Source organism: Loxodonta africana, chromosome 18 (genome assembly GCF_030014295.1).
Source record: "Loxodonta africana isolate mLoxAfr1 chromosome 18, mLoxAfr1.hap2, whole genome shotgun sequence".
Classification (NCBI taxonomy): domain Eukaryota; kingdom Metazoa; phylum Chordata; class Mammalia; order Proboscidea; family Elephantidae; genus Loxodonta; species Loxodonta africana.
The window spans coordinates 40108308-40130926 of NC_087359.1; the positions used below are offsets into that span (position 1 = coordinate 40108308).

At 56.5% G+C, this 22619-nt stretch overlaps 1 protein-coding gene across 1 annotated transcript in view; it reads left to right on the forward strand.

The window, feature by feature from the left end:
• Nucleotides 1–22619, forward strand: part of CACNA1G (calcium voltage-gated channel subunit alpha1 G) — a 69615-nt gene that overhangs the window by 40496 nt on the left and 6500 nt on the right. The window contains exons 16-31 of the mRNA XM_064271231.1: nt 630–730; nt 969–1092; nt 3012–3080; nt 3235–3419; nt 4515–4641; nt 6237–6362; nt 7436–7525; nt 8103–8316; nt 15828–15979; nt 16995–17104; nt 18256–18389; nt 18679–18749; nt 18897–18975; nt 19072–19193; nt 19544–19897; nt 20547–20690. Coding sequence (XP_064127301.1) covers nt 630–730; nt 969–1092; nt 3012–3080; nt 3235–3419; nt 4515–4641; nt 6237–6362; nt 7436–7525; nt 8103–8316; nt 15828–15979; nt 16995–17104; nt 18256–18389; nt 18679–18749; nt 18897–18975; nt 19072–19193; nt 19544–19897; nt 20547–20690 — 2202 coding nt within the window. The remainder of the gene's footprint in view (nt 1–629; nt 731–968; nt 1093–3011; nt 3081–3234; nt 3420–4514; nt 4642–6236; nt 6363–7435; nt 7526–8102; nt 8317–15827; nt 15980–16994; nt 17105–18255; nt 18390–18678; nt 18750–18896; nt 18976–19071; nt 19194–19543; nt 19898–20546; nt 20691–22619) is intronic.

Below are 22619 nucleotides of genomic sequence, written 5' to 3' on the forward strand. Positions count from 1 at the left end.
TTCATGGCCCTCCCCCTGTGACTCAGAAAGACCCATCACTCATCTCTCCAAACTGACAGCCCCCTCCCTGTCCCCTGTTCTCATCTCGACCTCATCACGAGCCTCAACTCCACACCCTGTTCTTACCCATTCACATCTCCTCTGGCCCCCTCGCCACCCCCTTTAACCCTGGGGAGAGGGTACAGGGACCCAGGACCTCAGGATTAGCACATGGGAAGAAGGGGCCGGTGTCTCCTTGGCCCAGGTGTGTCTTCGAGCAGGCTGTGATGGGTATAATGTCTGATCATTAATGTGGCTTCCAGCCCCTGCAGGGGAGGGACAGAGCATGGACAGGCAGGGATGGGAAAACTGGAGAGCCGTGGGGTGTGGGAAGTGGGGAGAGTGCAGGGGAGAAGAGGAAGGAGATGAAGGAAGTAGGGATGTTTGGGGAAGGAGAGAGGAGTGGCAAGGCTTCCAGGGAAGTGGGAGATGATTTTAGGAATCAAAGAAGGGAAGGAGGGCAGAGGGCTGGGCCAGAGGTGGGAAAGGATGGATGAGGAGGGAGGGCCCTGGAGCTGTGGAGATGGAGTGAGGGTTTGGGGAATGAAGAGGCCTGGGTCATGCTCGTAACCTCTGTGTTCCTTCCACAGAGCAAAGGGGAACGAATGAGGGCATGGATCCGAGCCTGGCTCCCTGCCTGCTGTCAAGAGCGAGACTCTTGGTCGGCCTACATCTTCCCTCCTCAGTCAAAGTAAGTGAAGGGGGCTCCAACCTACACCCCGGCCTCTCCTCCTCACAAGAAGTTATCCGGGTAGGGGCAGGGAAGCTAGAAGTGGTCCCCCTAGGTGCAGTGTGTGTGTGTGAAGGGCCTGGGTGTCAGGGGGTCACGGCTGGGGGGATCCAGGCCGGGTAGGAGGCTTCCCGCGATGCCGCTCACTGCCACCCCGCCCTGCCTCCCCCTCTCAGCCTTTGCCTCTGTTCCGGAGCAGGTTCCGCCTCCTGTGTCACCGGATCATCACTCACAAGATGTTCGACCATGTGGTCCTCATCATCATCTTCCTCAACTGTATCACCATCGCCATGGAGCGCCCCCAAATCGACCCCCACAGCGCTGTGAGTCACCGGCACTGTATGCATTGTGACTGCTGAGTGCCTACTCTGTGTGGAAACGGTGCCAGGCCCCTCCTGGGCGTTTGCATTAACATAGCAAGCAAGGGAGGCAAGAGGCCCAGAACCTTCCATGACCTGCCCAGGGTGGCCCAGCCAGAGAGGGAGCCAGGATTCTAGCTTAGGTCTCCCTGACTCCAACCCTTGCCCCTGGCACCCACAGATGCCTCCTGTGTTCCTCCCCTGCCTCAGTTTCCCTTCTGTGATACACCAGCCTGACTGGGGAGTGAGCCCTACTCCTTACCTGGGTGAACACCAAGCCCCACCACATCTCAGGCTATTTACAGCAGGCACGTTCTTGTGAGCAAGAGGCTTGGAGGTCCACATGTGAGTCCCACAGGGGTGACAGGAGCCATGAGATGAGGGACAGAGAGAGGTTTGGTCCTACACGGGCTGAGCCATTGATCCTTCCAGGCCACAGACAAGTCAGTTTTCAGGAACCTTCTGCTTGGCTGTGACCTGTCAGTCCTTCTCAGAGGAGAGGAAAGGCCGGAGGCCCAAGTACCTGACAAACCGCTCAAGAGCCTCACCTCTTTGGGATGGGCCCAGCTGGTTCCGGGGGCCTGTGCCTCTCCAGCCTAGCATCAGAAGCTCCTCCCCCTTGGCAGCGATTCGGGTCCTAACAGGGTGGGTGGGGTGCCTCTGTTTCCCCTCATGGCTTTTGTACCCTTGCTTGGGGGTTGCTAGAGGTGCCCTCCTAGCTGCGGCCCACACCACTGTTTAGATTTAAATGCCGCCACAGCATCTGTTTTCCGTTAGGGTGGGCTCCAGGCGGGTCAGGGTGGGGATGGAGGGAGCCTGAGGAATGGAGGGCCGACCCAGGAATAAGTGGCCGAGGAAGCTCCGTGCTGGAACACCCCCCCATCCCGCCCCACCCACAGGCTGCCAAGGGCTGCTGAGCTGGGGTCTGGGTGTCACAGGAGCAAGGTGGCTGGTAGCACTCACACCCTGGTATCTCCTGCCCGAGGCCCTGCTGCAGAGCCTCCGTCACTGTCTCCCCCTTCTCTCCTCACCTTCCCACCCAGCTCTTCTGTCTCTGGCACTGTCATAGTGTGGGCTTCTCTCTCCCCTTTCTGTATGTCTCACTCCCTCAGACACTCCTGCTCTGCCTGCTGCTTCTCTCTCTCTATGTACCCACCTCTCCATACCCCTCTCTCTCTATCCCTCTCTCTCTGTACCCCCTTTCTCTCTGTACCCTCCTCTGTACTCCCCATTTCTGTACCCCCTTTCTCTGTACCCCTCTTTCTCTATACCCCCTTCTGTCTGTGCCCACCTCTCTGTAGCCCCCTGTCTCTCTATACCCTTCTCTTGGTCACCCAGAGATGGACTTAGCCCTCAGATCTCAGGGGACTGGGTGGCATACGTCTGACCTGTCCCAGCCCATGCCTAAGTATGGTGCCTGGGGATATACAAGCCATGCTCAGGCCCCCTGCTTGCCCTGCAGGTCCGTTTCTGGGGTACACCTTAGGAAGCAAAGGCATGGGGCAGGGAGGAGGAGAGGAATGGGGTCAGAGACCAAGTTAAATCCTGCCCAGTTTTCAGAAAGGAATCAAGGAATAAGGCCTGAGACATGTCCTCAAATGACAGCATCGTGGTGGGGGTGACTTCTTCCCCTGGCCACACCGCAGGGGTCTGTTCGGGGTCGGGGGGGGGCCTGTGGTGAGGTTGTCCATGGAGGAGCAAGCCAGCCACAGTGGCCTGGCCCTGACTGACGTGTGAGTGTATGCGTGGGTATATGTGTGTTGGGAGGGTGGGAGTTGTCTTCCTGAGTCAAATGTTGGAAGCAGCTTTTGTGTGCAGAGCCAACCTGGCCCAAGGAGGGTGGGGTTTCCTGATGGGCAATACCTGCTTCCTCTCTCTTGCAGGAACGCATCTTTCTGACTCTCTCCAATTATATCTTCACCGCAGTCTTTCTGGCTGAAATGACAGTGAAGGTGATGAGGAGGCAGTGGTGGTTTGGGGCCCTTTAGTTCCTGTGGGGGTGAGGATAGTGGATCTAGCTGAGGGTAGAAGAGGGTGGCCACAAGTGGGAGGCAGGGTCAGGGGCTGGAGGTGAGGGCGGCCGGTGACACGGCTGGTGATCTCCAGGTGGTGGCTCTGGGCTGGTGCTTCGGGGAGCAGGCATACCTGCGCAGCAGCTGGAACGTGCTGGACGGGCTGCTGGTGCTCATCTCCATCATTGACATCCTGGTGTCCCTGGTCTCCGACAGCGGCACCAAGATCCTGGGCATGCTGAGGGTGCTGCGGCTGCTGCGGACCCTGCGCCCGCTCAGGTGACCGTCCCCCACCGGAATGTTCCACACCCCCTCCCCAGCAAAGCGTCCCCCTCAGGGACACCTCCAACAACCAGCACCCCTCAAGAGAATACAAGCCCTCATATGCCCCTGCTTCCTGTCTGTGACCCCCACAGGTAATCCTCTCTGCCCCCCATCTCAGACAACAGGGCTTACAGCCTAGGAAACCCGATGGCTACTCTGTTCTGTCACATGGAGTCGCTATGAGTTAGAAGTTGATTTGACGGCACACAACAACAACAAATTTTCCTCCAAGGGAACACACGCCCTCTCAGTGACACTCCCAACAGGCCATTTTTCTCCTCCTCTCCAAGGCAGCATACTCTTGAGGGTCACTTGATGCGGCATGACTGCACCCCTTGGCTTGGTGCAGGGCACAGTCCCAGAGGCCATAGATAGGCTCCCAGTAGCCTTCAGACAAAGCTGTCCTGTAGGACATACATAAAGGGGTGACACTGCTCCTTCCCGTGAGGTAACAGACTCCTATTGCTGACTTCTCCCACCTCAATGCCCCTCTCAGGGGCCACCCCACCAGGTAACACTTCTTTTAGCAGGACACCTGTCCTCTCAGGAAACCCTCTACAATAAGGCGGTCACCATCTCCCAAGTCAGAACTTTTCTTGAATGAGGAGGACACTGACTTAATAGACATGCTTCCCCAGCTGTGATAACCCACTTCTCATCCTTTCCCCTCACCTCCTGGTAGCCCTCTACAGGTTTATCACCTGCCCCCCAACACACTGCATCCCTCACTTACCATACCACCTCCTTGAGTTAGTAGTCCTCCCTGTCCCAGCCCCAGCAGGTAATAGTTTTGACATCCTGGGCCTGGAGGGGGAGATGTGTGGGTATGTGTGTCTCTGCAGACTACCTGGAGAGGTTACGGATGGGGTCCCGATGGGTATCCTGTGGAAAGGAAACTACTCTGCACAGTGAGCCCAGAAAGCCAACCTCTTCCCTCCCAGAACCCAGGAGGGGGACAGTGAGCAGGATGGGGCTGCAGGACAGGGTACAAGGAAGTGTGGGAGCTGGGGGCCCCTCTCACCCTCCCTCCTCTCCCCCACCCCTCCCCAGGGTAATCAGCCGGGCACAGGGGCTGAAGCTGGTGGTAGAGACGCTGATGTCCTCACTGAAGCCCATCGGCAACATCGTGGTCATCTGTTGTGCCTTCTTCATCATTTTTGGCATCCTGGGGGTGCAGGTTTGTGGGGGTCCATGAGGGTCTGGGACTAGCTGTCAGCAAAAGCCCGAGGAGTGTCCTCCCCTTGGCCCCTGTGTCCTGAGGCTGGACTGCTGCCGCTGCCTTCATTCCAGAGGGGAAAAATAGGGACACTTCCCTCGAGGGCCTGGGCCTCAGGCCCCATTGCCTCCTGGGCGTTTTGCAAAAAAGTAGGAGCCTAGAAAGGGCCCCCACGTGGGCCAGGGCCTCTGAGAGGCTGCAGGCCCGTAGTAGCCGCAGGCTGCTCTTCCTGTCCCTCTGAACCCCCTCCCTGGAGCTTGGCTCCACAGTCTGGCCCACAGTCTATCCTGGGATCTCCTCCCTTCCTTCCCTGCCTGAGCAGGGTGGGCTGGAGGCCAGGCCTGGGGATCTAGGGCCCAGACAGCTGGGCCAGGTTAGCAGCCTGCTGGCAGGCAGGAGGGTGCAGACCCCAGACAAAGCAGGAAGTGGGGGCTGCTGGGGAACTTGGCCTCCAGCCCAGGGAGGGAACTTGACTTCGGTGGAGGAAGAGCAGGAGCTGCCTGAAGAACTCAGTGGGTGCCTCAGGGGGCTGGGGAGCCTCTTCACTCGTCCTTCAGTGCCCCCAGATCCAGCTGTTTCAGCTGCAGGGTAAACAGCTGGCTGTTGGGCAGTGTGGGAGCTTCTAGGTGGCTGCTCCCCTCCTCTCCCTCTCCCTTTCTGGGGTATCTATTTTGCCCTGGGGAGGGGACTGTTTCCCAGCTTCCTAGAAATTCTCTAGCCCCAGGGACCAGGCTGGGGTACATTTGCCAAAGTGGCATGGTGCCTCTATGCACCCCCTCCCCACCACACTACCCAGTGCCCCTTCAGCTCCCTCACTTCCCAGCCATCTTGGCTCAATAGTGAACTATTGTTGAGCTCGTCCCTGGGTGCTTCGGGTGGTTTTAGGTCTGTCCCAAGGTGCTGAGAGATGCCTGCTTGCTCAGATCCCCTGGCCCTCCCTTCCCTCAAATCCATTTCCCACCAATAGCTGTAACCCTGTTGGGAGGCCTGGGCTGGATTGGAATGAGGGCAAGACTTCCAGTGAGGCAGACCTAGGTTTGAGCCCCCTCTGTGTCACCTATTTATTGTGTGCCCTTCGTGGTGGAATTACCTTCTCGGAGCCTCAATATTCTGATCTATAAAATGGGGATGATAATGCCTCAGAGTTTCTAATTTAGTAGGCTTGGGGTAGGCCTGAGGATTTTCATTTCTAACAAGTTCCCAGATGATGCCAACACTCCTGGTCCAGGGATTCACCCTTGCAGAACTACTGGCCTAGCCCTTGGTAGAAAATGAGTGACTCCTACCCTCTTTCCAGTCTCCTGAATATCTTTCTTCCCCTTTCTGGAGCCTTTGGTTCCAAGGAGCTCAGAGGAAGGGGTGTGCCTGCAGGAGAGGTTCCTGGCAGTGCTTCCCTGACTTGATTGATTTTAGGCTGAGCACCCCGTGCTCACCCAAGGTGTGCCCAGAGCTTGTAGGAACCGGTGTGGGGGAGGTGAGGAGGAGCTCTGGGCTTCCTGTGGTCACAGCCCACTTCTCTGTCTTCGGGTGTGTGTGTGTGTCTCCTGTCCATCCAGCTCTTCAAAGGGAAGTTCTTTGTGTGCCAGGGTGAGGATACCAGGAACATCACCAACAAGTCTGACTGTGCTGAGGCCAGTTACCGGTGGGTTCGGCACAAGTACAACTTTGACAACCTCGGCCAGGTAAGCCCCAGGCTCTCAGGTCGGGGGCAGGGTTGCATGCTGATTTGATTGGAGGTGAAGAAAGGGGGAGTAAGCAAGGTGAGGCAGCGATGCGCTGGGCACCCTCCACCGTCTGGCCACCATCGTGTCATGCAGCTCAGTCCATCCCATAGCACACAGACACATGAGCCCACAGGGTAATTAGCCCTCCTTAGAGATGAAGGAATCCCTGGATGGTGCAAACATTAAATGCTCAGTGACTGGCTGAAAGGCTGGTGGTTCAAACCCACACAGTGGAGCCTCAGAAGACAGGCCTAGCAATCTGCTTCTGAAAGATCACAGCCTTGAAAACCCTATGGAGCAGCTCTAGCCTACACACATGGGTTGCCATGAGTCAGATTTGACCTGACAGCAACTAACAACAACAACAAAGAAATGAGGGAATGGGAGCTCAGAGAGCGTAAGGGGCTTACCCAGGGTCGAAAAGCTGGCTGATAGCAGATACCCAAGTCTCCTGTGCCATGCTGCTTCTTGATGGAGTAGAAAGCCCACGTGGAATCAGGGGCAGGCTGCCTCGGGTGTGCATCCTGGCACCACCATTTATTAGCCACGTGACCTTGGGCAACTAACTTACCAGGGCCTCAGTTTCACCACCTGGTGAAGGGGGTCATCATAGTATCTACTTGAAGGGTGGTAGTAAGGACCAAATGAGATGATGTGTACATTTGCTTGGCATGCTGCAGGCATGTAGTAAAGACAATTCCTGTTCTCATTCCACATTTACAGGAACAGAGAAATGTAGAAAACCAGTTTTGTTGGTTTGTTTCCCAGCCTCACCCTGATCATGGTTTCTGAATTTCCCGGGCTTGGGTCCCCTGCCCTGCCAGGCTGAGGCAGAGGGTCTGACGATCTCCCAGCCATGGAGCCCTGGGCCAGAGAGTGCTCCTGGGGCCTGTCGTGTGACCCCAGCCTGACCAGCTGCTGTTAAGAGGGATTTTGCGGGGAGGTGGTGAGAGGGCAGTTGGTGAGTGGTTTGGCCAGGCGTCCTAGGTTTCTGATGGTCTTTCCCTTCTCCTTCTCCCCCTTCTCTCCAGGCCCTGATGTCTCTGTTCGTTCTGGCCTCCAAGGACGGCTGGGTGGACATCATGTATGATGGGCTGGATGCTGTGGGTGTGGACCAGCAGGTACAGGGCTGAGGTGGGCAGGGTCCACCTGTGGGCTTAAGTCACTCAGCATGGGCTGACTCCAGGCATGCGGCCCTAGGCACTGGGCAGAAAGAGAGCAAGGCAGCTGGCCAGAGAACACCATCCAACACCAAAGAGGCATTAAATCTTATAGCAGAGGTTGTAACTGGTGGTCTGTGGGCTGAATCTGGGCATGCTTTATTGACCTATAACTTACTTAAAATACTTTTAAATTAGTGTTAAGCATTGAAATGTTAGTGAATTTTACATAAAAATCCAGATATGGGTCTGCTCAGGAAAAGTCTGAAGAGCTGGGAACTCTGGGTTTGCATTTCCTTTAGGGTGGGAGTCGGCTAAAGAAGCAGCTGCCCTTTTGGATAGAACACGTACTTCCACTTTGCCACCTCTCCTTACTGCCTAACACCAAATCCGCATTGCTCATTTGCATCACCTACTGGGTCCCTGTAGCTGTCTGAGTTTGTAGGCCTTGTTTTAAGGAATGCAGGCTATGGGGCATCACTTCAGAGAGGGCGCCCTTGGGCTGATTCCATCACCTGTCCTTCCTGCTCCCTGTCAGCCCGTCATGAACCACAACCCCTGGATGCTGCTCTACTTCATCTCGTTCCTGCTCATCGTGGCCTTCTTTGTCCTGAACATGTTTGTGGGTGTGGTGGTGGAGAACTTCCACAAATGTCGGCAGCACCAAGAGGAGGAGGAGGCCCGGCGGAGGGAGGAGAAACGACTGCGGAGACTGGAGAAAAAGAGAAGGAGTAAGGAGAAGCAGATGGCTGGTCGGTAGTCTTTCCACATCTCTCTGGGTCATGCTTGACCTTGGCCTTGTGACTGCAGGGGGCCGGGGGCTGGGGCTGGGGGCAGGGAGAAGATGCTCCCACCCCCCTCCTCACCTCCTTCCCCTCAAGAGCATGTCTGCCTTTAGAGCCCGCATGAAGCAGACCAGTTCAGCCCTGTGGAAGAGGGGGAGCCGCCCCCCCGCCCTGGGGCTCCCTGGGTCTCCCGTCATACTCCCCAGATGAAGCCGGGGGGGTTAATGCACGGCCCCTCCCAGCTCGGCTCTCAAAGGAGCCTCGTGGGAAGGGAATCTGATGTGACATTACTCTGCGCCTCCACCAGCTACCCAGGGATCGGCCTAGGTGCCAGTCACGCCTGCCCCAGGGTTGGCAAGCCAGTCTCTTGACCCTGTGTCTGTTCAGTCAGTGTCTGTAGCTGCTGAGCAAGGCCTTGGTCAAAACCTGCACATGGACAACAGCGTGAGAGAGAACCCCAGGTCCACTCTCCAACAAAACAACGTGGCTTCTGACCATCACTTTTTTTTTTTTTTTTTTTTTGCCAAGCTGTAAAACATTTCCCCCTCTGGCTCAGGGAGGGTCTGAGCTCATGACTCTCCTTGCCTGGCCTCCGACGCTTCAGCCCCCTCACCTGTGAGCTCCAACACCTTTTGGCATTGGAGGGGTGAGGACCCTTCCTACCCCTCCTCAGGCTTTTATGCCGTGGGTGGGCCAAGACTAAGTGACGAGACCCAGGAGTCCAGGAAGGACTTTGTTTTCCGGCGTGTCTGCAGGTGTGTCAGCACCTGCCTCCTGTCTTGGGGCTCCTGTTCCTTTCTGTCTGGCACTCACTCATTTCTGTGACTCTCTCTCTCTCTCAGCCACTGCCCACGCCTCTCTCTCAACGTCTTTATGAGTGGGTCTCTCCAGGCCTCTGTGCGTCTGTCTGTGTGTCTGTCTGTGAGTTTCCCTTCTTCGTCCCTCCCTTTCACATGCTGTCTTCCGTGTGTGGATGATGTGTGTGGATGACATGTATGGGTGAGGGATGAGGTGTGCAGGGGAGGTGTGAGGTGTGTGGGTGAGGTCTGTAGGTGAGGTATGAGGTGTGCGGGTGAGGTGTGAGGTGTGTGGGTGAGGTGTGAGGTGCGTGGGTGAGGTGTGCGGGTGAGGTGTGAGGTGCGTGGGTGAGGTGCGAGGTTCATGGGTGAGGTGTGAGGTGCGTGGGTGAGGTGTGCAGGTGAGGCGTGAGGTATGTGGGTGAGGTGTGAGGTGTGTGGGTGAGGTGTGCAGGTGAGGCGTGAGGTATGTGGGTGAGGTGTGAGGTGTGTGGGTGAGGTGTGAGGTGTGCGGGTGAGGTGTGCAGATGAAGTGTGTGGATGAGGTGTGTGTGGTGCTCTGAGTTCTCCCTTTGGTTTGGTGGCATGTGAGGACCACCCCATGAGCTAGAGGACGCGGTGCGCTCCCTCCCCACTGCCCTCGGCTCTGAGAGCTCCTGCTGCCGTGTGAGAGGTACCTGGAGTGAGGGAAGAGTATGGGAGTAGGGAATGAGGGTGGGGGGTGGCACTAGGCCATTGTCCCCGGTGTGAGATGGGGCTGCTTGAGGAGGAAGGTGAGACGCTGGCCTTGAGCAGTGGTGGGCAGTGCTGTTCTTTGTTCCACAGCCTTAGCACCCCTGGCCCCCAAGGGCCCCTGCTTAGCTGTGGGGTAGGAGTCTGTTTTGGCTCTCCCTGTGGATGTCTGAAGCTGAGTGGGCACACTGCCCCCAGTGGCCTCGCTCTGACACTTCTCTGTCCACCCCACCCGTCCTTGTAGCCTGTTCCTCAGCAGGGCATCTGCAGATGGGACTGTTTTGGGAAGAGACACTGGGGCCCTGCCTGACTAGCTGGCTCCCCTTCTGGGGTCTGCAGCTGCCTCAGGGGCTGCTGAGGCCATGGCACAGGGAGGAGTGGACAGCTGTTCAGCAGACAATGGCCTGCCCTCCCACTGCCTCCCCTGTGACCTTGATGAGCTGACAGAATTGCTCATCTCCTTCAAGTGCCCTGCCCCCCGAGTTTGGGGCTGGATGCTCAGAACCAGCCACTCATGCTCAGCGCACCCCATTCCTAGGCAGAGTGAGGGTCGAAGCTGAGGGGGAGTGAGCTGCTGAGGGGGCCCTGTCCAGCCCACCTGGTCCGGCCAGTGACCAATGTCGTGTTTCGTTCTTTTAGATCTAATGCTGGACGATGTAATTGCTTCCGGCAGCTCAGCCTGCGCGGCGCCAGGTACTGCGTCTGTGGTTGTGGGGTCCAGGGTGTGGCCGGGGGGCAGTCAGGCCCTGTCTGTCCCCCAGGCCCACCTCATGAGTGTGGGGATGTGCTCTTTGCTCCTTCTCCACCGCTCATTGATTCTGTCCTCTCGGGGTGAGGGGTGAGGGTCCCTGGGGCGGCCCCAAGAGGGCAGGAGCCAGGGCGCTGGGCTCTGCATCATCCTGTGGGCCTTCGGTAAACTGGACAGGAGGTGAGGGCCCGGGCAAGCCCCTCCCTCCGACACCTCTTGGAGGACCCACCTCTGCAAAGGCTCCAGGGCCCAAGCTTCCAGCCCCCTGCTGCCCTCGTCCACTCCTTCTCCTTCCCGGGATCACACCATTCGATTATTAGAGCTGCTAATCTCTCCTGTCTCCTTTGGTCTGAAAGGTAGACTTTGATCCAAGGGAGCAAGATGAGAGGAGCAGAGGGGAAGGATTTGTTTTAAAACTGTAAAGATGAATAATTGAACGACTCATTAATAGTCAAGCAATCGTGGTGTCGACGTCATAGCTACAAACAGTAGGAATTGGGAATCGAAGGTCTGAGTTAGCCATGTGCTTCTCCCCTCAAAAGCCAAAGATTTGGGTGGGAGATTGAATCCTTGTCTCTGAGAGCTGTGTCTCTGGGAAGGCCCTCTTAGTCCTGCCTGCCCTCCCTGAGTCCCTTGGCCCGGTCCCCTGCTCCCCACACACACCCTGGCCCCAGACGGAGGTTTGGAGATTCTGTGATCGGGCAGCCAGGCCTGGTTACACCCTCTGACAACTCCACCTCGGTGGTTCCCAACCTGTTCAGCCCTGAGGGCTCCTTTTATCACTGCTCCCCATAGAACCCACATTTTAAGACTGTCTCTGAAGCTCAGAGCCCTGCAATAATGGCTTTGTTTCACCATTTTTACTCATCAAAGGCACATCTAATTGCTAACCAGAACTTCTGTGCCACCATGGGTTACCACACTGAACGATGGCCAAAAAAGACCATTTTGTCATTAAATTAGTCTATGGGGTCTTACCAGGCAAATATATGATTTCTTTTAAGGTTTTAGAAATGTTGAAAAGAACCTAATTACCCCCACGTGGCTACCTTCTCAGGTTGGCTCTTCAGGCTGGGAACCACTGGGCTAAGCTCTTTTCTCCGCTGTTCGCGTGAGCCCCCCCCCGCCCCCGCAGACACCACCCTGAGGGTGTTGGGCTGCCTGATCTATGGTGGCTCAGGGTCTTACCCAGGGGAAGTTTCCCCTGAGCCACCATGCCATAGGTCATCCCTGAGGCCCTCAGAGGATCAATGTCACCTATCCCCGTGGTGCTGAGCTGTGCTGTTGAACATTGACAGACCGTCTCTGATATGTATCTGGATCACCTGGGTCCTCACATCTCTGTGTCAGGCTGTATTGCAAATTCCTTATGTGTTAGGGGGCGAGGGGAGGGTGAAAGGAAGTGACCTTGGGTTTTTCTCTTTATGGGTCTACATGATTTATAGGCTGAAGTGTCTTCCACATACACCAAGAAAAAAAAAAATCCACTGCGATCGAGTTGATTCCAACTCATAGCACCCCTATAAGACAGAGAGGAACTGCCCCACAGGGTTTCTAAGGCTGTAATTCTTTACGAGGCAGACTGCCACATCTTTCTCCCGTAGAGCAGCTGGTGGGTTCGAACCACTGACCTTTTTGGTTAGCAGCAGAGTGCTTTAACCACTGTACCACCAGGGCTCCTTGCCCACATACATACTCACCCCAAAACACCTCCCCTAGCACAGGGCTGCCCACAGAGGCCTCTCCTTCATGGGGTGTGTTCCCTGAACCAACACATGGTCCCAAGAACTCCCCCTGGCATACCTACTCAATGCTAAGCACTAAGTCCGTTCTGGGACTTTCTGCCACACTCCTGTTGCACACCTGCAGGTATCTACACTGATTGCAATCATGGGCCTTACCTCTCCAGGTGGTAATGAGGACTCAGATACCCAAGACGGGGTTCAGATCGTCCCAGATCCCCCATCCCTGGACCTGCAGTTCTGTGTGGTCCATACCAGAGCTGCTCAAACATCAGTGTGAGTAAGAATCACCTGGAGAGCGTAGTAAAACACAGATCCCTGGGCCCATTCTGACAGAGTGGTCTGTCTACATTTCCATAGGCTCCCAGGTGATGCTGATGCACTGGCCTCCCCAACATAATGATGGGGACCAAGTCAGACCCCCTAGCCTGAGGCCGCTGGGTCCAAGCACACTCACAGCACCTCCTTCCTGGTGCCACTCCCACCCTGGGTGGCTCCCAACAGCAGGGGGCAGTCAGACCCCCGGGGAAAGGCAGAGGGAAGAGGCTTGAATTGTCAGGGGAACGGGCACAGCTGCCCAGGTGAAGGTAGAGACGGGGCTGCTAGAGGATCAGGTCAGCCCCAAGGGACAGCTTGGCTTCCAGCCCCAGGCCCACTCTCCTCGACCCTTTCTCCTTCCATCAGGCTGGGGCCCAGTGATCAGGCCCGGCCATGGCAGCTGAAGATGGCATCTGTCGTGGGGGGCCTGTGTCCCTGGGGGTGACCCCTACCTCTCTGCCGCATTCCTTTGCAAACCTTCTGCCTTGTTGGTGCCTCAGGCTTCCATATGACCCCTACTAACTCACTGCGCCTGTTGCTCTCACCTGCAGCCTCGCTCCCCCTCCTGCTCCCTTGTCTGCCCCTGCCCCTGCCCCTGGCTGGGGGTCTGGGCAGTCCTCGGGGTACACTTCTCCCCATTGTCTGACTCTGGTACTTTCTCCACCTAAGGCAGCTCATACTGGTGGGGGGGGGGGGGTGGGCAGGGAGATGGGAACAGAGCTGCCAACATGCCAGTGACTGCCCTTCCTGAGCTATGGCTGGAGCTCCCGGGCCAGCAGACCCCCTGAAGCTCCTCCCAGGGTCTGTTTCTCCCTGGCACTTGCCTACAGAAATGAGGTCCAGGGAGCAGCAAGGTGGGGTGGCATCATGCAGGGAGCCTTTGGGCAGACCACCCGAGGGCACCGTCTGGGCCTTGTGTCAATACCCGCCTGGCAGCTGGCTGAGGGAGTTCCTGGCTCCGTCACTGCCTCCCAGTGTGCTGGATAAGTCACTTTTTGCCAGGCCTCACTCTCTCGCTGTAACACAAAGGCGCTGCCAAGGAGAATACTGATCAGATTGACCCTGATGCCCTTTGGACCTCCACTGTCATAAGGGTTTGCTGGCATCCTCGGCACCTGCTGGTCCAGGGAAGGGGCAGAGGTGGAGGGGGACTTATACAGCCCTTCATGGCCTGGTGACCCTACTGCTATGAGCAGGTGGACTGCCTCCGTTGTCCTGCCCCCACCTTTCCTCTGGGCCTCTCGGAGGAGGGTCCCTGGCTGAATCCCAGCCCACCCACCCCTCAGACTCCTACAGCGAGGCCAGAAGGCAGAGGGAGAGGGGGTGTGGGCTCCATTTGGCCTGGGGCTTCGAGTGCAGTCAGGCTGGGATGAGGGGAAGAGGGGAGAAACTCCCTCTCCCAGCCTCTGCTCTGCATTGTCTCAGCTAATAATGGGGCTAATAAGAAGCCGCTTTTTCTAACCTAATTGTATTCAAACATTTTAGTTAATTCTCCATTCATATTTTAGCATAATGGGATCGGGTGCTCTCGGCATTTATGGAGATTAATGCAGAGAAAGTTCCGGCTGCTAAGGCAACGCAGGGCCACTAGGCCCTCTGGTTCTTGTGGGTACTGGCGGGAGGAAGGAAGAGGCCCGGCCTGCCCTGTCCACCCTCCACGATCGCTGTGTGAATGACCTGTGGCCCCATGTTGTCCCGTCACAGGTCTCCTGGCCCCCCACACTCCTGGGGCCTAGGGGGGCCGCCTGGGCAAAGCCATGGTTGTCTGGTCCATCTCTGGAATAAAATTAAAAAAAAATGGCCTAAGACCCCCTGGAACATTCTGGACATTCTGCCTCTTGGTTATCCACACCCCAAGGCCGATGCTGGAGAGTGGCCAGGCGGGCCTGGAGCAGGCACCTGATGCAGCTGAACATGCAGCTCCTGGGCTTCTTCCTTGGGCCTTTGGTGGGGGCCCAACCCAGGCTGCTCCCTGCCTCAGTTTACCTCTCTGTTAAATGGTCTTCTGCATGGGAAAAGACAGCTATCTGAGCTGCCCCTGAGCCAGCCACCCCATAGCATAGGCCTCAGATGCTGCAGCCCTTGTTGGCTGGCTTCTGCCCTAGACCTCCTGAGGTGGGGGAAGAGCTGTCTGGGACTTGAGGCTGCTCCAAGCCTCCCATGGGACCGCAATCCTCTTCCTTCATAGTGGCTGCCTGGGAGACCAATCTGTCAACCCCCTCGTGCACCCCCAGCTTGGCCTGGCCCTTCCTCGACCCCTGGAGGAGAGCCCACTGCAATCTCCTGGCCGCCAGATTTGTTCTGTCCTGCCGAGCAGGCCAACCTCCTGGCACCATGATTTTTATAACTAAGTGGTCCAATAATTACAAAAGAAATATTACACCTCTGACAGATCTCAGACAGTGCTTCCAGCCCAGCCTGCGGTCTAAAGCTGCCCCGACACCAGGGACAGGCTGGGCATTGCCTCATTAGAAGCTGGGTGAGTCCATCAAGTGTGGCCCCTGCTGGAGTCTGGGATGAGCAGAGCCTAGCTGCCTCCCTCTGCCCTCCCCCACCTGAGGGGCCAGGAGGCTCAGGCCCCCCCAGGCCCAGTGGGTGGGTCAGTGCAGCCAGCCAAGAAGCTGTCCAATTTCCAATCTCCGGTTTTATCTTCAAATCCCAGCTCTGTGTAATCTCCTCTGTTCCCCTCGAGGGGCTAAGTAAGCTTGGTGAAGGAGCAAGAGCGTTCGCTGCTTGGTTGATGGCGCTTCCTCTGAGGCCGATAAGACCGGTTGTTTTTCATCTTATTGATCTGACCTCGCTGTGGAACACTGAGTCAAGGGCGGTGTTATGAGGGGCTGGTGGATTTTGGAGGCTGCCTAGGGGAGAGGCTCACCCGGTGTCTAATGCGGATGGGGAGCTATGCATGTCCTGACCCCTTCTATGCCCAAGACTGCAGCCAGTAGAACAGATGCTTGGGGGGAGACCCCAAGAAAGCTGCTCTCCCAAAAGGCAGTAATGTGGGGAGGTCGAGGGCGCTGGTGACCCTGGAATGTTTCAGCTCTGGCATTAGAGTCTGGCGGCTGTGAGGGACTGTGGGTGGAGGGGGCACAGGAGGTGGGGACCTGATGTTTGCTCTACTCTCCTCCCTGGCCCCACCAGAAGCCCAGTGCAAACCCTATTACTCAGACTACTCCCGTTTCCGGCTTCTCGTCCATCACTTGTGCACCAGCCACTACCTGGATCTCTTTATCACGGGTGTCATTGGGCTGAATGTGGTCACCATGGCCATGGAGCACTACCAGCAGCCCCAGGTAGGAGCAAGTGACTGGTCGTCTGGCTCCCCTGTCTTTAGCTGTGGGACCCCTCAGGATGAGGCTACCACAGCCCGAACCAGGGCTCCTCTTGCCAAGCGTGTGCTGGGCACGCTACATGGGTTCTTCTTGTATTTCTTGCAACAACCCTTGGAAGTGAGTATCATCTTCATTTTACAGATAAGGACAATGAGGCTCAGAGAGGTTAGTTGACTTGACCAAGACCACACAGCTAAGAAGTGGAGGATCTAGTTTATTCACTCAGCAAATATTTGTTGAGTGCCTACTGTGTGCTGGGCTCTGAGCTCTTGAAGGTGAAGAAGGCAGACCTGGTGCCTACCCTTCTACTGTTTAGATTCTAGTGAAGATCCAACCTGTGTTCTTGCCACTTGTCCAATCAGCCTCCCTTGGCTGGCCTCTAGGCCACAGTTTCCCCATCTGTAAAATGAGGAGGCTGAATTAGTAATATACAAGGCCTCTTCTGAGATGAGCCCTGGAGGTGCAGTGGTTAAGTGCTTGGCTGCTAACCAAAAGGTTGGTGGTTCGAACCCACTAGCCACTCTGTGGGAGAAAGATGTGGCAGTCTGCTCCCATAAAGACTACCGCCTAGAAGCTCTATGGGGCAGTTCTACTCTGTTATATAGGGTCTCTATGTGTCGGAATTGACTTGACAGCACACAACAACAAGGTCCCTTCTAGCATTCTGTGCCTTCTAGAACATTCTCAATCTGGGGCACCAGTATGTCAACCTCATCACCCTTAGGAGTAGGTTCAAGGAGAGGAATCCTTCAGCACAAGGTTTGAAGCATCCATTGAACAAGGACCCTCCTCCATCCTCGGATGGTGGCCAGTGATCAGCCATCACCATAAAAAAAATAGGGATGGAAAAGAAGAGCCCTTTAGACTCAGCTCATCTCCCAGATTTGGGAGGTATGATGAAGGGGATAGGGCAGGCTTTTTATAACCTAAGCCCTCAGCCTCAGGAGGACACGCATCTTGCCCCCACCCCTGCCAGATCCTGGATGAGGCTCTGAAGATCTGCAACTACGTCTTCACCATCATCTTCGTCTTGGAGTCAGTCTTCAAACTTGTGGCCTTTGGCTTCCGTCGGTTCTTCCAGGATAGGTAACTAACTGAGAGAGGAGAGGGATCTGGGGAAGTGGTGGGACAGGGTGTGTCTCCTGGGGAAATACCCGGCAGTACCTAGTGCTTTAAGACCTTTCTTAATTCCCAAGGTCCAGTCCCCACTCTAGGACCCACCCAGGGCTTCGGTGGGGGTGGGGTGGGGTAGGGGAGGGGACAGAGGACCTGGGAAAAGGAGAGGTTGGAGAGAACTTGACAAGACAGTGCAGAGCCTAGAGCCAGACTGCCTGGAACCAGATTTGAATCCTGGCTCCACTACTTAGTAGCTGATGACCTTGGGTAAGTTAATTAACCTCTCTGTGCCTCAGTTTCCACATCTGTAAAATGGGAGATAACAATGGTATTCACAACAGACTTGTAAGGATTATGAATTCCTATTTGTAAAGCCTTTAAAACAGTGTTTGGCAAGTAGTAAAAGCCACAGATAGATAGATAGTAGATAGATAGTTCATGTTAACCTTATGTACAACAGAACAAAATGTTGCCTGGTCCTACATCATCGTCATGATCGCTGACATGTTTTAGTCCATAGTTGCAGCTATTGTGCCAGTCCATCTCACCGACGGTCTCTCTCACCCTCTCTGGCCTTCTACTTCACCAACGTGATGTGCTCCTCTAGTGATTAATCCCTCCTGATGATGTGGCCAAAGCAATGGAGTCAGACAATGTTCTGTTGTGATTCATAAGGTTTTCATGGGCTAATCATCAGAAGTAGATAACTAGGCCTTTCTTCCCAGTCTGTCTTAGTCCGGAAGCTCTGCTGAAACTTGCCCACCATGGATGACCCTGCTTATATTTGAAATACTGGTGGCATAGCTTCCAGTGTTACAGAACACCCAAGCCACCACAGTGCGACAAACTGACATGCAGGTGGTGGAGTAAATACTGTACAAGTGCTAAATAAAAAAGCAAATGAATAAAAATTAAGAGCAGAGGCCCATGAGCCAAAGTCCTAGACCCACCTCTGCTGCCAACCGGCTGTGTGACCTTAGATTAAGTCATGCCTCTTCTGTGCAGGATGGGGAGGCTGGGCTGGCTGACCTCCACCCTCCCTTCCAGCCCCTGTGTCACAACTGCCACTCCTCTGCAATGCCCCTCCTCCCACTCAGGGAGCTGTGTCCTGGGCTTTCCAGGTGGAACCAACTGGACCTGGCCATTGTGCTGCTGTCCATCATGGGCATCACACTGGAGGAGATCGAGGTCAATGCCTCACTGCCCATCAACCCCACCATCATTCGCATCATGAGGGTACTGCGTATTGCCCGAGGTCAGTGCTCGCCACACCTACCTTCATGGGGTAATCCGTCTGGGGGAAGACAGCAGTGGTCAACTCTGTGGCTGGTCAGGGACCGAGGGGCTGTGAGTCCTGGCAGGTCTTTCTCCCACCCTCTGTTGAAGGGGAAAGCCAGGGGCTAGGCTGAGGGTGGAGGTGAAGGTGGAGCCATGGCAGCCTGGCTGGGCCTCCTTGGTCGTCTCACTAGCCCCAACCCTGGCCCTGGGCTCCCATGTGGCTAGGACTCTGAAGGGACAGCTCACAACTCTGTCCTGTTCTGCAGTGCTGAAGCTGCTGAAGATGGCGGTGGGCATGCGGGCGCTGCTGGACACAGTGATGCAGGCCCTTCCCCAGGTAGCTGGAGGTGGTTGTTTTTGGGAAGGGGACGGTGCTCTCTAGAGGGGCAGGCCACAGCTGGGGGTGGGGGTGAAGCCTCAGGGCTGTGTTCAGCTGCCTGGAAGATCCAGCGGCATCTTTTCCCTTTCTTTTTCTCTTTTACAGGTGGGGAACCTGGGACTTCTCTTCATGTTGTTGTTTTTCATCTTTGCAGCTCTGGGTGTGGAGCTCTTTGGAGACCTAGGTGAGTTGGGGCGGGGGAAGGCAGAGGAGCCTGGGCTGGACACCAAGTGGCTCCTGGACTAACCTGGGCTTCTCTCCTCCTTTCCTTCTCCCCTAGAGTGTGATGAGACGCACCCCTGTGAGGGCCTGGGCCGGCATGCCACCTTTCGGAACTTTGGCATGGCCTTCCTGACCCTCTTCCGAGTCTCCACTGGTGACAACTGGAACGGCATTATGAAGGTGAGTGTCCCCTCTGTGGTGGGGTCTCTCCCAGGGCTGGTGCAGGCCCCAGGGAGGCAGCCCCACTTCTTGAGCCAAGATTCCTTGGGAAAATGATTTGGCCTTGAGTAAAACCATGTGACCTTCTACCTCCCATCCCAGAACACTCTGGAACTCCCCTCTCCCCAGGACACGCTCTGACTCACACATTCCCAGAACAGCATCTAGTGCTCTTCTCCTCCCAGGACACCATAACTCCCTCCTCCTCCTCTTTCCCTCCTTCCATGCTCTATGGCACCAGTGACCCAATTCTCCATGACAGCTCCATGCACTGTCCTTCCCAGCCTCATCCCTGTACCCCGCCTTCCCAGGACACCCTCCGGGACTGCGACCAGGAGTCCACCTGCTACAACACCGTCATCTCTCCCATCTACTTCGTGTCCTTCGTGCTGACAGCCCAGTTTGTGCTGGTCAATGTGGTGATCGCTGTGCTGATGAAGCATCTGGAGGAGAGCAACAAGGAGGCCAAGGAGGAGGCCGAGCTGGAGGCCGAGCTGGAGCTGGAGATGAAGACCCTCAGCCCACAGCCCCACTCACCACTGGGCAGCCCCTTCCTCTGGCCTGGGGTCGAGGGCCCTGACAGCCCTGACAGCCCCAACCCTGGGGCCCTGCACCCTGCAGCCCACGCCAGGGCAGCCTCACGGTTCTCCTTCGAGCACCCCACGGTGAGTGCACACCCTCCCCTGCCAGGGGCCCGTATGGGGAAGGAGAAGGGTGGAGAAGGCAGCCAGCAGCTGTCCCTGGTGGGACACAGGAGCCGAGCAGGCAGCCCAGTGACCCTGGGGCTGAGGAGCCTGTACCCGCCCTCTGTCCCTCCCCAGAGATGGCTGCCACACTCACTCCCACAGGGCCAACCCCTCAAACCCAGCAGACTTGCTGGCTCTTCTGTCCCTGCTCCTCCAGCCTGGCCTGGCCTCACCTCCCAGGCTCTTAGGCTCAAGGCTAAGTTTTCTGTTTCCTTCCTGTTTCTTTTTTCCCTTTGCCCGATTGCCAAACATCTCTCCTCCCCATCCCTCAACCTGGCCAATTCCTTTCCATCCCTCAATCCTTTGACCTGTCTTCTCTTTCTGTCACCCACTCTGTCTGTGGACCCTTCTCATCTTCCGTGCCCCCCCCACACCTTCTCTCTTCCCCACCCTTCCTCTTTGTCTGTGTGTGTGTGGTTTTTGTGTGCGTGTGTGCGAGCTGCACGTGTGTCTCACTCCTCTTTCTCTTTCTGTCTCTTGTCCATCCCCTGCCACGACACTCCCTATTGCTGCCCCTCTGACCCCCACTCTCCTGACTCTGGCTCCCCTCGTGGGCTGGTCCTCCCAGGACAGACAACTGTTTGACACCATATCCCTGCTGATCCAGGGCTCCCTGGAGGGGGAGCTGAAGCTGATGGACGAGCTGGCCAGCCCGGGGGGCCAGCCTTCTGCCTTCCCTCCCGCCCCTAGCCCGGGCGGCTCCGACCCACAGGTTGCTGTGCCCCCTCCCCTGACTGCGCCGGGCTGTGCCATGCTGTGCCGTGCTTCAAGGGGGTTGGAGGGTTGCCCTTCCCACTAGGTAGCTGGAGAAAGAACAGCGTCAGGGCCTCAGATGAGCTTTGGGCTTGGCAGAAGGCAGCCAGGTGTTCCTCCAGGCTGGGCTCAACCTCTGGAACACATATTTGGAAGGCAGGGGTGCTGAGGTGGGCACTTCTGAGGGAAAAGGATGGGCTGAGGAGGGGCTAAGGGGGGATTTGTAAGAAAGGACCTAGGAGGGAAGAGGAAGAAAGCAGAAGGCAGGCTGGCAGTGGAACCTGGGGCATGGAATGGAGAGGTGCTAGATCCAGGGGAGAAGGGACTCCGGGAATAGTGCAAGTGGCCAAGGGTCCCATGGAGGGACTTGTCTTGGGCCACAGTCCATTTCTTCTCCTTCTGTCCAGCATCCACTACCACCACCACCCCAGTGCTCCACTGGGGCTTTTTAAGCCAGAAGCCCATCAGACATGATGAATGCCATTGTAAGCCAATGATCTCAGGGAGCCTGACCTTGTCCTGAAAGGGAATTGGAGATCCAGCCTGGGAGTGGACTCTGGGAACTTGGTGTGAAATAGGACTTGGTTGCTTCCCTGAGCCCAGCCCCTCCCCACAGTGCCACAGGTTCCCTCTGTCCCGGTCCCATCTGAGCCAGAATCTGCTGCTTTCTGGGATCCTCCTGCCCTTCTCTTCTCCCCTTATGATTTGTCTGGCTGCCCTTGGCCCCTCCACTGTGAGAGCCCTCCCCATCCCTCCTCCCAGGCAGGGCAGACCTAGAGCGGGGGCAAGGGGACAGATGTCACTGGAGACAGGAAAGCCTTGCCCTCCTCAGGCCCTTTTGGGTGGAGGGGCAAGAAGGCAATTCCAAGCACCTTGGAAGCCTTTTGCACAATCCGAAGAAATGCATAGTGATCTGCACGTGGGATGGAAGCTTGTCTCTGGGGCCCCTGCCCTCTTGTTGGGGGTCAGTCTTGGAGAAGATGTGGGGACCTGAGCTGGTGGCAATGACCCTGGAATGAGAGGAAGCCAGTCCCTTCCCCAGGCCTCTCCCTCCTGGATTCTGGGGAGAGCTGGTGGGAAAGAAGAGGATGTGATGGGATGGTGTCAGGGCAGCCAGCTCACCCAGGAGGGCGGGCCCCCTGCTCTCACTGAGGGTCCTGAGGGTCCAGAGGTACCCCCTGCAGGCCCCAGGTGAGCCAGCCAGATGGTATGGCACCCACATGAGTCTGCCCAATTCAGGCCTAGGGGGAGGAGAGGGCGGGCAGGCTGCAGGCAGGCGGAGGAGGGCCTGGGAGGGGAGAAACCAGAATCTGGGGGCAGGCCAAGTCCTGCCAGGCTTTTGGAAGCAGAGAGAATAGGCAAAAAACAGCCGTCAGATTGGCTGTATTGTTCTGGGCACCCCCCACGCTGCTCTGTCTGTGCCGAGAGGAGAGACAGTGCTTTGCTGGCCTTCATGTTTTCTTTTTCTTTTCTCTCTGTCTTTTTTTTTTGGTATCATCTTTATGAGAGTGGGGCCCTCCCTCCTGCCCGCTCCTTCCCTGGGTAGTGGTCGTGTGGGAGGGGGCTGTGCAGGCTCCTGGGGTATCTTTAGAATGTGGCTCTGGGTCTCCTCGCTTTGTCAGTGTTTGCTCTGGCTCTTTGGTGCCTGCCGCAGCCTCTCTGATGAGAGCAGGGGGTTGACGTGGGTGAGGGGAGGCGCTGTCAGTATATCTGGGAAAGGGGTGGGGAGAGACAAGAGATGCCTTTTTTACCCATGCTCTGTGAAAAAAGGGGAAGGGGGGCTGAGCGTGTGTGCACAAGTGTGTGTGTGTGTGCGCGTGCGCGCGCACACACGCGCCCGTGTGCGCTGTCCTGGTTTCTTATGCCTGATCATCTCTCTCCCTGTCTA